This window comes from Patella vulgata, chromosome 4 (genome assembly GCF_932274485.2).
Source record: "Patella vulgata chromosome 4, xgPatVulg1.2, whole genome shotgun sequence".
Lineage (NCBI taxonomy): Eukaryota > Metazoa > Mollusca > Gastropoda > Patellidae > Patella > Patella vulgata.
This window is the reverse complement of record NC_065882.2, coordinates 53816800-53832173: the sequence shown is the minus strand read 5'-3', so window position 1 is coordinate 53832173 and position 15374 is coordinate 53816800. Positions and strand designations below refer to the sequence as shown.

The 15374-nt window shown below is 33.8% G+C and overlaps 1 protein-coding gene across 1 annotated transcript in view; it reads right to left on the bottom strand.

Moving 5' to 3' along the window:
• Nucleotides 1-7433: 7433 nt before the first annotated feature.
• Nucleotides 7434-15374, bottom strand: part of LOC126818262 (muscle, skeletal receptor tyrosine protein kinase) — a 38602-nt gene continuing 30661 nt past the window's right edge. Inside the window, exons 8-9 of the mRNA XM_050545574.2 lie at nucleotides 12519-12761; nucleotides 7434-11380 (exon numbers count right to left, since the gene is read on the bottom strand). Of these exons, the coding sequence (XP_050401531.1) occupies nucleotides 10194-11380; nucleotides 12519-12761 (1430 nt within the window). The 3' untranslated portion in view covers nucleotides 7434-10193. The remainder of the gene's footprint in view (nucleotides 11381-12518; nucleotides 12762-15374) is intronic.

The window sequence follows — 15374 nt, the reverse complement described above, 5'->3', positions numbered from 1 at the left end:
ATGCAACAAGCCTCAACAGTTTATAATATAAAAGTTTTACTGGGGAAAGATGAAGTGAGTACTGGTACATATGCGCAAGATATGGCATTGTATATTTTGTAATGGGAGACAACTCTTTCAGTCTTACAAGAGGAATCAGTAGACCACAAATTTAGTTCTTTCCTTTTAAACTTCAATCAAAACGCAATGTTTTGTATGGACAAAGACACTGGTTTGTTTTGTTTGTTATTATATTTTTTTGTGGTGGATGGGGGTGGGGGTGTTTGAAAAAGGTATATTTTATTTTAACCCAGGTTCTGTGCCTCTATATAGTGTTTTTACTGATGTAAATGTTATTGTATTACAACCCGCTTGCTGCGGATGATTTTGTATATTTTTTCAACCTTTTTGACATTTCTTTTCCAGCCATTGACACATGTGATAGCTAAAAATTTAACATCTGAAATAAACACTAATAAACAGATTATACTTACTGTGGCATTAAAAGACTCAAGTCCCCAAACAGTAAAAATACTTAAATCTTTGATAAAAGACTGTGTTTGTTAATAGTAAAAAGCTGAGTATTGTTTGGACAGCTTGGATAGAAAGTGAACATCAGATACTGGAATGAAGAGCTACAAAGTGTTCAAGGAAAGTGTTCAAATTCTTTATGTAATATAACAAGAACTTGTAAAGCTATTTCATTTGATTCATTTTTTAAAACTGAATTTCTTGTTACTTGTTTTTAAAACTGAATTTTTTGGAAAATAAATTATAATAAAATAATTGTTTTGATGTATTCTGTGGTGGGTGGAGTGTCTCCTTAAAGATGAATTATGTAAGATTTAGATAAAGAGCTGGCCGTCCTTGCTATAATAGTTTAAATATAGATAATGAAAAATATATATTGAACATTTCATTCAAATTACTTTATTCTGGACGAGGTAATAAATGTTTGAAGATGTAGCATAGATCGTTTATTATTGTAGCAACAGTACTTGAAAATCTAGACTCTGTGTTCATTATCCATGTTATGGTTACATTTTTAAATTTTAGGAGAGAAGGGATGTACTGTACACCATCCAGTGGACTAGAGAGTTAATAATAAATAGGATTATCATGTCAATAAATATTTAAGTGATAATTTATATAACACTTGAAGCCAAGAGAAAGACCTGCAATAGGCAGATTTAGCTCTTACATAATACATCTTTAAGATGTGGGGGTTATAAAAAATGAAATTGGACAAGTCTTTATCTTTAAAGATTTAATCTCCCATTTGTTCCAAAAAATATATAATTTTGGTGATATTATTTATATTATAACAAACTCTATTACTGCAAATAGATTAAACTGAAAGACGAGAGTCTGATTTAACATTAGTCAGCGTCTGTTCAGTCTTAGATAAAATATATTTTCATATTGGCACTCTCTAAATGGTTATTTTAGACGAACTTTGTTTTGAAAATATCTCGAAAAATGTAAATTAGCCATCTGGGATTCGACCAGTATAAATAAATGAATCTCATATTATTGTGTTAAGTTTGACACATTTTAAATGGTTATTTAATTATGGAATACTTTTCTTCACTCCCAGATTAGGACTGAAGACTTTTTTCATTCAAGAACCCTATACACATGAGAAATGTCAGCATGAACCTATATAAGCATCAACCAATCCTATTTGGCTACTGGAGGTTGGGAGTGACTTTGGTCCCATATGAGAATGACTCAGTAGTACTATTGCTGTACATTTGCACACAGTCATTCAAAGGTGCAATAAATTATGTTCTTGTGTTTTCGTCCTTTATCATCCAAGATAATTGCACATGCCCAAATGTGGATGGGGTTAAAAGTTTCGTTTATCTTCTTCAATCATTGTCGCTTGCCACTAAAAACTTGTTGGACAGCTTGTTGTATTTAATTTATTTACTTGACAAATAAGTCAAAATACAGGGATCACAAAACCCAAAACATTTATTTTTTTAGACACAGCTGAACAACATGAAATTCTGAAGTTTTTGTTTGGAACAGACACGTTGTGTGACACTCCGTATAATCTCAAGATGGAGTTATATTTCATTAGCCTGTAATGAGATCTGAATTGAAAAGGGTGCAATAGAGGGAAATAACAGCTGTTTTTTAATCCTTGGTGACACTACAGAAACATTCTGAGTTAAATGAACAAACGTTGGTGGGAGTTCTTCAATCGTTTTGGTGGAGTCTGTAATGGAACCCATGTCGGTCACACTTCCACGACTTTTTGATTTGATGTATAATTGACTGGTTTTTATTTCATTTGCAGACTTGGAATACTTTGCCGCCATTGTTATTTTCCAAAACAGACGTTGATAAGAGCCAGGAACAGGTTGCATTATGCAATATCTGATTATGGTATTTGGTGTTAAATTCATTGTAATAATAAAAGTGAGGTATTGGCCTACATAGCCTAATTTACATTTTTAAAAAAAAGCGGCCTCCATGTTATTTATAGGCTTAGTCTAATTTCTTTGGAACGAGTACGCTGCTCAAGTAGTCTGGTAACAAATTGTCTCCGATCGAAATTTGGTCTTTCCGGTACGACGTTTTTATCTTCTCGTCCATTATCTCTTAAAATAGGGATAGTGATGTAAAGGATGAAGACCAAGATGAAGAAATATATTGAAAGTCTTGCTTTGTACAATTCTACAACTGTCTGGTCCAGGAAGGTTATAAACGAAATAAACTAGAAGCATGGAACAGTCCATGGCGAAGCTAGGTGTTATACATTGGTGCATTGACGGTCCATGTTTATTCAGACAAAAAGTCCAGCAGGTTACCGCAGTGGCATCACCACGTCATAAAGTTTGGGTCGTTGTCATGACGTCGTTCTCATTAAATAAAGACCATCTTATATTTTCTTTCTTTCTGGCAACTTTAAACAACTAATATTTTAATATGAATTCAGAAAAACGGATTCTCCTGAACATACGACTACATTTGAACGAAAAGTTACAAGAGGGCGAAAGGCTGGTAATTCCTGCAATTAGAGCCATATCCGGACTATGGAGAATTATGACCCCAATTCAAGCAGATGAAGGTAATGATGACAATGAATTGTACTATCAAGCTTCAGTGTATCTTCCTCAAAATACAGAGTTTGAATGGCGATGGGTGATTTATAAAGATAACCATATCGTTGACATCGAAAAGGACTACAGACGGTGCAAAGTCGGAAGATTCGGTGGAGTTATCCACACCAGTTGGGACAGCGAAGTTAAAATTCTTGAACCGGACATGTGCGTGGTGTCGTTTTATTCCCGATATCTGACTCAACCCGACGAGAGACTGGCCATTGTTGGATCCAGTGACCCTCTTGGTAGGTGGGTATCTTCCAAAGCAGTCCCAGCTTATGAACACCCACCCGGCGAGTGGTCGGTTTCGGTAGCTCTCGAAAAAGACACTTCCCAAGAATGGAAATGGGTGTTACTTGATATGAACCATGACTATATCAGGCGGTGGGAAGATCGACCAAATCGCGTTTTAGACTGTGAATCTTTTAGTTGGAGGTCAGTTTGGGCTCCATGGAACGGTGGAAACTATTTCACGGGTTCTGGATCTTGGGAAAAGCTCGAATGGTCAGCATTACGATTACCAGCAGATATATTAGATGACAGTTTTGACACCTCCACCAATAACAGTTGATTCGACTTTTATTTTAACTAATGACAGCTACATCATTCTATGACTAGAGGATGGTGTTGTAAGCTACTAGTACTACTGTTTAAAATCTGGAGAAGAGACAGTCATGAGCTGTTAAATGAAGAGGGAACACTAACAATTTATGAATAAATATACCATGTGAATAACCGGTTATAATATTCAGAATTTTTTTTTTTGATTTCTTCAAAATTTTATACTAAATTTTGGCAATCCCCAATTTGCCCCCATTAATACTTGACAATAGCCACTGAGTGATGAATTCAATCCTGTAGATATTTCTCTTATCTTTTCGTTCAAAATTTGATTTAGAGGAAAAATCAAGAGGCACCACTTACAGCTGCTATGTACATGCCCAAGTTCATTATATTAAGTCGTTATCAGTATTAAAACGGTGTAAAGCACTTAATAAACATATTGATAATTTTTAATAGGACGTTACTTTAAAACACAGCTGGTATCATATGTCTACAAGTTAGCTTGGCTCTCTTCCAGCTTTATATTAAATTGATAAGATATAGATTAAATTATATAGCTAGGTAGTTTTTAACTTAAATATAAATTTGCATGCTAATATTTTTTTTTTACTAAAACTGCAACAGGTACATAATAGCTAAAGTCGCATATTACGGACAGTAATATTATCTAATTTATCGCAGATTAATACACCCTAATTAATACTCAGAACGTAACTCGTAAGAGTGATTGTGTTTTTGTAGGGCTATGAGCACAACTATGTGGAATTAGCCCGATGTAAATGAACTTATTATTATTATTATTTAACATTGGATTATGGAAACTAAATCAACAGTAGGTAACACCCCGGTTTGCATTCCTTTATGTAAAAATAAGAGGCCGACCAACAGATACCAAATGTTGAAAAACTTTTCCCTTTTTTCAGTTCATCGTATCTTTGTAAATACTGAACGGATTTGAAAATTTATCTTTGAAAGCTTGCAAAGGATTACAAACCACGATGAGAGACTTTCAGTTTTCTTGCCATGGGAGGAAGTTTTCAATCAATATTATTTAACCTTTTACTTAAAACTTTGTTTAGGTTACCACCTCTTCTATTTTTAAGTTGTATGTAGGTATGGTATCATCATAGGCGTACGAGCTGGGGGGCTGGGGGCGGCCGCCCCCCCATTTTAGGCACCAAATGCTGGGAAAATTTGGGCACACAGTTGTATAAAAAAATATTGTGTTCTTGAATGTGTCCAATTTAATAGCAAATTTATTATTATCATGTAACATACTAAGAACCTAACTACATTTTTTGGGCACCAACCACCACCGCCCCCCAGTCAAAAATTTCCCCGTACGCCTATGGGTATCATGTAGTGGCGACAACCCGAGATCACAACATTTTAACACAACAACCCTAGATCACATTTTAACCCGATAACAGGACATTAAAAATGTTGTGGCATAAAATGTCGTAATAGTGTTATTCAAATTAAATTACATTTTCATGATTGCCTTTTCTCTATTTTTATATAATATATCATATCAAATTTTCTACCAAATGAGTCAATGAAATAAGGTTTAACGTACTACTTTTCTGGGGGCAACGGTGACTCAATGAGTAAGATATTGTGTTAAAATGTCCTGATGTCGGGTTGTTGTTGCCTTATGAAGGTCGAAATCACGACATTTAATATGCAGGCCCTCCAGAGCTGTGTTTTTCTTTCTGTTTCAAGTTTAAACCATCGTATTTCTCGCAAATTGGGAGCCATGGTGGCTAAGTGAGTAAGACGCTGGCTCGCTAGTCTGACATTGGTCGAGAAAGTTCATCGGGATTTTCTTGCGTGGTTTCCCCTTGCCAGTGTGCAGGACGGAGGGTCTGACAAGGACAGCTGTCTAGTCGTTCGGATGGGACCAAAAAAGTGGTCCCCAGTACAGTACAGTACACATTGGCGTGCACGTAAAATATCCCTCGGCAGATGGAATTTGATATAAGAGTTGGCCGTAGTTCCGCTGTCTGGGCAAAATTATAGCCGTCTTCATTAGCCAAGTCGGAGCATAACAGTAAGATGTTAAACCCCATTTCATTTAACGTTTTGCAGACCCCTCGTGTTATCCCTTCATAAATTCATAAAGTTCACGGATATAAGTTACCAGGCAACGAAACATACGCTCGCGGCTTCTAAGTCCTCCATTTAATCCATGGGTTATCGTCTTCTAATTTTTTAGTAGTAAAATTCCCGTAGAGCTTTTTCTGCCAAACCCGGTTCGAACCAGCCCCTTATTAACTTGAGCCACCGCGGGCCCCTGGCAGGCTGAGAAGTTCGCAAACTATGAAGAGATCTGGAACATTACTCCATTCTTTGTAAGCATTAAATAAGCCTATATTTAATATTAATGTTGCATAATTATACTGTTAATCTTTTGTCCGATTAGACAAGTAAATCTGATATTTGACAAAATATGGTTTATATGTCTTTTTTTTAGTTTAGTAGGCCTACAATAGGTTTTTTTTGTCCCCCGCCTTTGGAAGAAAGCAGGGGACTATTAAAATGGGTTCGTATTTGGGACACAATAACTCTCCTTCTAATTGAGCTAGAATGTTCAAACTTGGTGTAGGTGTAGATAGGCATTTTCTGCTTAGGATAATCAGAGATAAGCAATTTGATTGGTTAATATTGATAACTTTAGTTTTAATTAAGCGAGAGTGATGAAACTTGGTGTATAGTTTTATCGCATCAATACCTTGATTAAGGTCGAAAATGAGCATTTTCTGCTCAGGGTAATGATATTTGATAATCAGTTTGATTGCTTAATGACTTTGAAAAAAATAAATGTGTGATTAATTAATATGAGTCATCTATTTATTTTGGGATTTCGGCGGGGGACGTCAGCCTCACTGTTGGCTCGTTACTTTGTGTAATATGATCATGGAAATATTTATCATAGAACGGATATTTATTTTGATTCATTGTTGAAAGTTGTACATATCATAATCTGTATGTATATATTTATTCCCTAAATAAAGTTAATTTGGTTTTTAAACTAGTTCTCTGCAACTACTGCACGCAATCAGAGATGACCAATACCTGTAATAGGTTGCACATTACAGCTTCTCCAGGAGAATTGACCCTGATATTAATTGAATATTTATAGGATTCTTTGTCTAGGGAGCATAAGAACTGTATACAAATTGCTAGTTGATCATAATTTCAATGCGAGCTTATTTTTTCTGATTAATTCATATTTTAGCCGAAAAACGATACATGTTGTCAAAGGAATAATTAAACATATGGTTGAAAGAATAAGATAACGGTTTGAATATAAGAAATGAAATGGGGGTTTAACCATAGACTATTATTAGTATGTCTATGGGATTAACGCCCTACTGTTCTGCACCAACTGGACTAATAAAGACGGGAAATATTAATTTATGTTAATGAATATTTGGCAGCTATAGTAGCCATAATATTGTTTGCTCGATCAGTAAAACAGTAATACATACAGAATGTATATTCATTATTTCTTTTATGTGTGGATCTCTGTTGATATTTTTGGTTTGTGATTTCTCACCCAGACTCAAATAATGCATGTCGAAATACTTTTCATTCATGACATAGCTGACAACCCTGTAATGTAAGTATTATAGAAATCTGTCTCATCTAATTACGAATTTGATATATGTGGCTAAGTGGGTGCAGTCGGTGTGCATGTATATCAGCAGGGATAGTCTGACGAAATCTCTGTGGAATCTTTTGAAGACTTCAATTTCTGAACAAAAATGTGGTACATAAGAATCAGGCAATTTTGTTTTATTTGTTTACAAAATATTCTAAATACTTTTTACAAAAAATATTTCAGCCAAACTGCGTTTGTTTAAATGAAAGCATTTAACAAATGTACATGATAGAGGATATCAAATACCAATACACATATTATAATAATAGACTTTATTCCTTGTAAAGTCAGAATAAAAAATTGTAGACAAATACATTTTTGATTATTTTGTCTGAAAGATAATATTTCATTGTAGGCGTTTCTTGATAATAAATAAGTAGCAGAAACAAAGAAATAAAAGTAAATTTATTATTGAGAGCATTTGACCATGCTAGAGTTCCAAGTGTTAATTCATTTCCTTTAACAATGCCGATCTTTAACTTTTGACAGTGAATAAAAAAATCATCAAGCAATCCTTATCTAAGATTCTATGATATTTGTATTATCAAAATCTGTTTATTATTACAGATTATTTATTATTACAAATAATGATCATAATATAAATAATTAACAAGTATGGCCTATAATAAATGATAATCTCTCAAACTATTTCAGTAAACAATTAATAATGTAGTTCAAGAGGCTGCCAATTGAAATTGAGAACATTAAATACATAATATTGTTTCACATACATATTCAAAATTAGTAAATTATTGGTCCAAAATTAAACATACAATGATTAGAGCCAGGGTCAGATTAAGATTGTGTAGGCCCCTGGGCCACAGGTACAGTGAGGTCCCCAGAAAGATGTCTTAGGACTAACATGTATGTTGTGAATGAAATTTTTACACACTGGCTGTCCCGACTACAATAAACAGTTTCTTTTTGCTTGAAAATATATAAACAGTATATTAATTGAACTTTTTTTTTGTAACTAGATAATTTAGAGTACACATAATTTAAGCTTTTCACTTTAACTCGGCAGGCTGTCCAACTGGCAAAGAAACCTGACATACAGTCCCTAAAGCCCATGCTATAATATGGCCCTGATTACAGCTCAATGAAATGATATCTGAGCATTTTGAAATGATATTTTTCAATATAATATAACATACATTAACAAGTCTATTTTGATTTAATACATACCAAAACAAAAAGTACCTCATCAAGTTTAATATTTGTGTAACTTTTAAAAAAGATTTCTGAATAATGAATATTATTACAATTTTAAAGGCATACTACATGTATATACAAGAAACAAAGACTGCAGTGTACAAAACAAACAAAATAATTTATAGTATACATGTATACCACATGTACTGGTTTTATTATTAATGAATATAAATCTTAATACATCTCCTGGTACTATAAAGATCATAATCTCAAAATATAACATTTATAACATAATCTGCTTATCTAAAAAAATATTGCCATTTTGGAATTATTTTGCTGCACATAGTAGGTTTTTGTTAAAGGCACAATATTCTAGACTAAAAGGCACATATAGAATTTTAGTCCATACACATTAAAAGAAAAATAGTATCAAAAGGCATATTGGTCCAACAATCATTAAAATCATTAGTCCCTAGGTAAGTTATGGTCATCCAATGTTTCCATCATTTTCTTTTTTAAAAGGTCAGTCAGCCACTTAAACATACATTATGCAAGAGCTAAATCTGCCTATTGCAGGTCTTTCTTTAAGTCAGAAATTTTATCTAAATTATTACTTAGACATTAATTAACCTATCCACACCATAATCAACTCTAGATGGTTATGCTAGGCTGCAATCTTTACTGGATTATGAACCGATTTACTGTATAACTTTCCTTCACGATTTAACGATTAAATGGATAATCGAGACTAGACTGTTTATCGTACTGACTTTAGTAATGATGATCGAGGCTAGGTGGAAATTTCAACCGCTTAGTTTTCGGTTCATAGTGGATCAATTTGAATGAAATTTTCAGCAAATTGCCTTTACATTATCTAGTTTTTAACTTTTATAGTGAGAACTGCCAACTCGTTATCGAATCTTCCATAATGTATCTTTAAGAATTTAATAACTGGTTTCTGTTGAGGTCAAGATTTAAGATGGTGTCAACCTAGTTTTTGTTTGGTTTAATTGTCTAGACGAAAATCTAAAGAACACCTTTCACCTATTTTTTTGTAAAATTTAAATCAGGAAAATGACTGTTAGTCTCTTGGCTCAGGACATACTATCCATTATTCAACAATAAACATCAATTTGGAATAATATGATATGATTTAATGCATGAATTACTCCTACAAAATTATTACTCAAAACAATGTAATGCACCTTTTGGAAGCCAGATTTCAAGAGATATATATTTCTTTATTCTCTAAATACTTATTCATCTTTGATTTCCCTGTTATTACTTATATATTGATTGATCTATTATTAAATGTATACACCTACATGTATTTATATATAAATTGAGTAAGCATAGATATAAGAAGTACCTTACTATGGTATTAAAGAAAACAAGCGAAGTTTGTTTTCAGATTTATATTCAAAACTTTAAATCCTTTCAAAACAAAATATTGACCAGTTATTATCATTCTTAAACTCTTTCAGCTTTCTTGATAATCCTACAACAATGTATTATTCCTCTTGCAGGAATCACCTGGTGAATGGCTGTGTGGCCAACCATAGGTATCTCTAGCGCATTCTGTACTAAAGGCCAAATACCTTTCTTCCTCCCAACCAGCCATACAACACTGAGTGCTGGCCGAACCTACTTAACACATTTATCGCACTACAAACTCTTAGAGTTTAGTAGAATCCTGTGGAGGTTAACACCAAATTTTTCTATCAGATGTCTTCCGCTATTTTCTGTTTATGATATTCTTCGTACATAGAACTTAAAGATTTTTGTAATGTGCGGAATGTTGGTCGTTCTGATGGTTTACGATACCAGCACGTTTTCATAACGTCATAAATAGGCTTTGGTGTGTTTTCTGGACAAGCCAAATGTTTACCCTCTTTAACAAATTTCACAACTTCTTCGTGAGTCATACCATAATATGGTTGTATCGCAAAAGCAAAAATTTCCCATAACACCACACCAAATGACCAGATGTCTGACTTGACGGAAAATTTATTGTAAAGAATGGCTTCCAATGGCATCCATCGAATGGGTATTGCATCATTTTCACTACCACGGTAATAATCCATACTATGAATAGTTCTTGCTAGTCCAAAGTCTGATATCTTTACCTTAAGATCATCGCCAACTAGACAGTTACGTGAGGCAAGATCTCGATGTACAAAACCCTTCTCTGATAAATACACCATACCACTGGCAATTTGTTTAGCTATATACAACTGGTTAACACTCTCTAATGTTGAATATTCATGAGAATAAATGTCACGAGAATGAGAATGAATGATGAAATGATCAGGACTACAAAAGCGAAGAAATTCGTTCAGATCACCTTTACTCATGTATTCAAACAGTAAACACATTGGTTTACCCACTGCACACACACCTAGTAATTTGACTATATTGGTATGGTTAAACTCCACCAATAGGGATGCTTCACGCTCAAAGTCGGATTGCAAATCATCAGATGCATCTTCTTTTAGCATTTTAACGGCAACCATCGTAAAATCTTCACCTTTTACTAGCTCTGGTGCTTTTGCTTTAAAAACACGACCAAAGGCACCTTGTCCAATATCGCGGATATACACAACATCATTTCTAGGAAATTCTAATCCCTCTAATTTAGGGTTCAACTTTGGCTTGTCTTTTACTCTATGATATAAAGAATTTTGAGGTAGTTTTGAAATATGTATTTCTAAGTCTTCTTGTGGTGTCGGGTCATAGTTAAATTGATTATTATTTTGAACACAAAGTTTATAACATAAAATCACCACTAGGACAATGATGAATATGGCCACGGCCGATACAATGAATATAATGATGATGGTTTTTAACTGAAATGGTTCAGCAGTAAGTGCATTGTTGATCTCAGCTCTTTCTGTTGTGGTTGATGTGTCTGAAAATATACAAATATTTGAATTATTTCAGAAGTTTATATAGTAAATTAAAGTGTGAAGGGCACAAATTACTCTAGGTTGAGTGGGGGAAGGCATTTTGGACTCCCCCCCCCCTCCCCTCACCATCAAAAACTCAAATCCCATTTGCTCTTCTAATTGGGGGACACGACCCTCTGGTTTACTCCCACCATGGATCCACCCTTGAATTCAAACAAAAGGTTGAATAAAAGGTTGAATGGTGTTGCCAGAAATTTGTTGTAAGGTGGGTGCTTAAGTTTGAATGATCAAAAGTCATTAAGCGGGGGGCTGAATTCTGTTTATGACATCTACAAGTAAGTTATGATTTTTTGACTTCATTTAAAGCAATTTCAGGAAATTTAAGAACATATTTAAATGTAATACTTGGGACACACCTATGGAAAAAACAGCTCTTTTTAAGCTAAATTCTCCTCACTGCCAATCTGATTAAAACACAGATCCTATTTCATTTCATTTTTTATAGTTCAAAATTTCGTTTTACTTGTCTTTACTTCACTAGGATCTGGAAGAGTTGTTATATTACCACCATTTTGGTTGAAGTAAGGGATAAGCCAATGAAACAGTCTGTTACGGTGACGTCTGGCATACAATGCACGGAACTGTAGGTAAACACTGATAGGTAAACTCTGATTGATTAATCAATGTCTGACGTCATAGGGTCAACTGCTCGTACGACCCCTGACAAGACCTTCAAATACAACTTGTCAGATCTTCATGTAGTGTAGGCCATCGAAAGTAATAAAAAAAAACGAAACGAAATATAGATCTGTATTTTGATCAGATTGCCTCACTGCATTGCAGTTTCAATATTACATTATCATAACTTCTACATACATTATTAAAACAAATATGGCCATGAGCTTAAAAACCATAGAGTTATTTAATGCCAGCAACTCCAGTCAGCTATTCTAAATTTATTGAGGAAAAGCCTGACTAAAATAGAGTGTTGATACATAACTTTTTAATATATAATAACAACACAATAAAGACATTAGATACCTATAAATAAATGTATAGAGTATTGGTCTATATTAATATTATGACATATTTAATACATGTTATCATTAATGATGTTTTCAAGATGTTATTATTTCTTACCACACTTTGGTATAGCGCATAGTTCCCAGCGGTGTAATTTATCCATGGTATAACACCATGGTTGGCTTTCTTCTTCGCCTGGATTTCTACAGTAATTTTCTGAATTTTTTAAGTCTAAGAAAACTTCTGGTGGTCGTTGATGTGTCTGAGGATGTTGGTGATCCCAGCGTTGACACGCAAGACCAGATTTTGTTACATTAACTGTACCATTATACCACTGTCCTTTACCTTTGTAACACTCACCTAAAATATACATAATAAATAAATAAAATATTGTTGATTGAGTATCATTCTATATAATCAGAAAGAGAGAGAGTGAAAAATGGGGTTTTACGTCCACTCAACACAAACTAGGTCATTTTGCAACGAATATATGGTACAATTTTTATTTCAATAATTCACCTGCACTTAAGCTGTGGGAGGAACCCAGGGGAACCTCGGTATCCCCAGTGGTATTTTCTGTTCTATTCCACTAACCCCTGTGTCCATTCACAGGCGAGACTATAGTGAAATTATGCGCCCATGATGCTATTTTTATTGACCCAACAAATAACTCCATAAATAGAAAGTGAGTGGGCGAAGGGAAGGAATTAATCGCTGTTGCAAACTTTGTCAAAATATTTTATGATATCCTTTTGGGTGCATTTCACTTCTTTGATATTAAATTTCTTGCAAACCTTCTCATAATCCAGCGTACAAGCTGATGTATTATGGCGAACGTAAACAATGACCAAAAGACTGATATGTTTAAAACTGTATTTGATTGGTTCAAAGAATCAACCTACATGGCCAATGAATTCATCAAGGACAGATAATTTGAATTCGTGAAAACCTTGTGAATGGGCTCGGGGGTTAGTGGAGTAGAATGGAATAATTCCACTCGGGATACTGATTTGAAGTGCATGCATCAGGCCACCAGACCCCCCTCTATATAAGCTTATAAACCTGTAACTGTAAATCTCTTTGATCTTTGGGGTATATTCTATGCCCGGAATAACTTGCGGTCTGAAAGTCGGGGGAGGTTTTGGATATATACAGGGAGATTTGGGGTTATTCTTCTGAAAGTTTTTCTTTAAACCTGTAACGGGTTATTCTTCCAGGGTAGGTTTTTTTTCCCATAAGAAAACATGATATAAGGTTTTTCTTGTGGGAATTCTGGGATATTCTCATCTTGCGTACATGTAAACATAGACGGTCTATAAGCAAGATAAAGTCCTCGACTTCGGTTATCCCGGGGAAGAAAGACTTCAGAAAAAACCCTCACCAGATAACCATCGGCTAACCGGCCTCGGTTTTTCTTTCTCTCCGATTATTTTCTTTAGTCTTTCTTTCCCCAGCATAACCTCAGTCTCGTGCTTTATCCTACACATATAGTTACCAAATTCAGTTTGTACTTTCCCTACTCATTGGGCAAGCAAAATTCAGAGAAAGGAAATTAACACATTTATTAGAGATAAACTCTGACTGAGAAGAACAGATCCAGTAATTTTAATTAATGAGCTGGAATATATCTTTTTATAAACTTAGCATTAGATAAAACCCTAAAATAATAATTATATGTTTATTCAGTCAAATTTGGTTTAATCAATTCTATTTTAACATAAAAATATTACATTAAGCTAATCTCATCAGAGATTACAGCAATAACTCAAAGCATTCATATTATCTTACAAAATACATATATACATTTGACTAATCATAATATGACCCTAGGTTTATTTTTCTTTGAAAAACCTGAAAGAAGGTGTAGAGATTGAAAGATTGTGGAATCTATTTCCTTTCCAACAGCCTCAGCAGCTCTATCATATTTATACATGTCTTTCATGTTTACTACTATTCTCTACTATGGCTTCAATTTCTCTGAATTAGGAATCTTTAGTCAATAAAAATGTCATTTTGTTCACACCCCTCTCCTCTGTAATGCAAGTAGGTTATTATTTTTATATATTATATTATCATCTATAAGAGGATGTTTTTTTAACATTTCAACTGACAATATGAAAACATCACCCCACGCCCCTTTTTTTTTTATATCAAATCTCCATAACATTGTCTGTTATTTCTTCACCTCTCCATTATAACATATACACTTTAAAACAATTAACATTGTTTGCAACCAAGAGGAGCATATAAAATATCTGTTAAGCCAGATTTAAATTTTACTAGGAATAAGCGCCACTTTACCTCTGTGTTAAAATAATTCAAGAATAATAATATTATGCTTTAACACCAATCTGGGGTAAATATTAGTTTGGCTTGTGTAAAATATGTGTCAGGTCTTTCTTAACAGCTGAAAAATCGGTAACTGTCAGACTTTATATTTTTATTCCCATCAGAAAAATTTGGAAACAGAATATATGAACATGTTTAGTTCAGCCATGACATTTTGAAACTGATGGTGAAGATCTTTAGGATTCATGTTTCGAAATTTTCAAGAAGGAAAAAAGTTGCCTTGTTGCTTAATCTGTTAAAGTCATCTCCCGAGAGGTCAAAAAGGTTATGAGTTAAACCTCATTTTTTGATAGCAATTATTTATTTAGTTGTTTAAGACTTTCGAAGTTTATTTTTCAATGTTCAAGAAATGGTAATACAATGTACTCTGCTTTCAATCTTGAATCTGAAGGCGTCAACATTATTTTCTTCTATGTAAAGAAAGTTTGTATCCGGATAAAGCATTAGGAAAGAGACCACCAACTATCAGTTTTTACAATGTTTATATTATTTTACTGATACTGTTTCAATAATACTGGTACTACTTTTTTTTAATACAATTTTATCTCATCTCACCTGACCTCAGCAAGTGATACAAAACTGGACCAGAGGCCTATTTCAGTGGAAAAAAAGTGTCATTTAAAA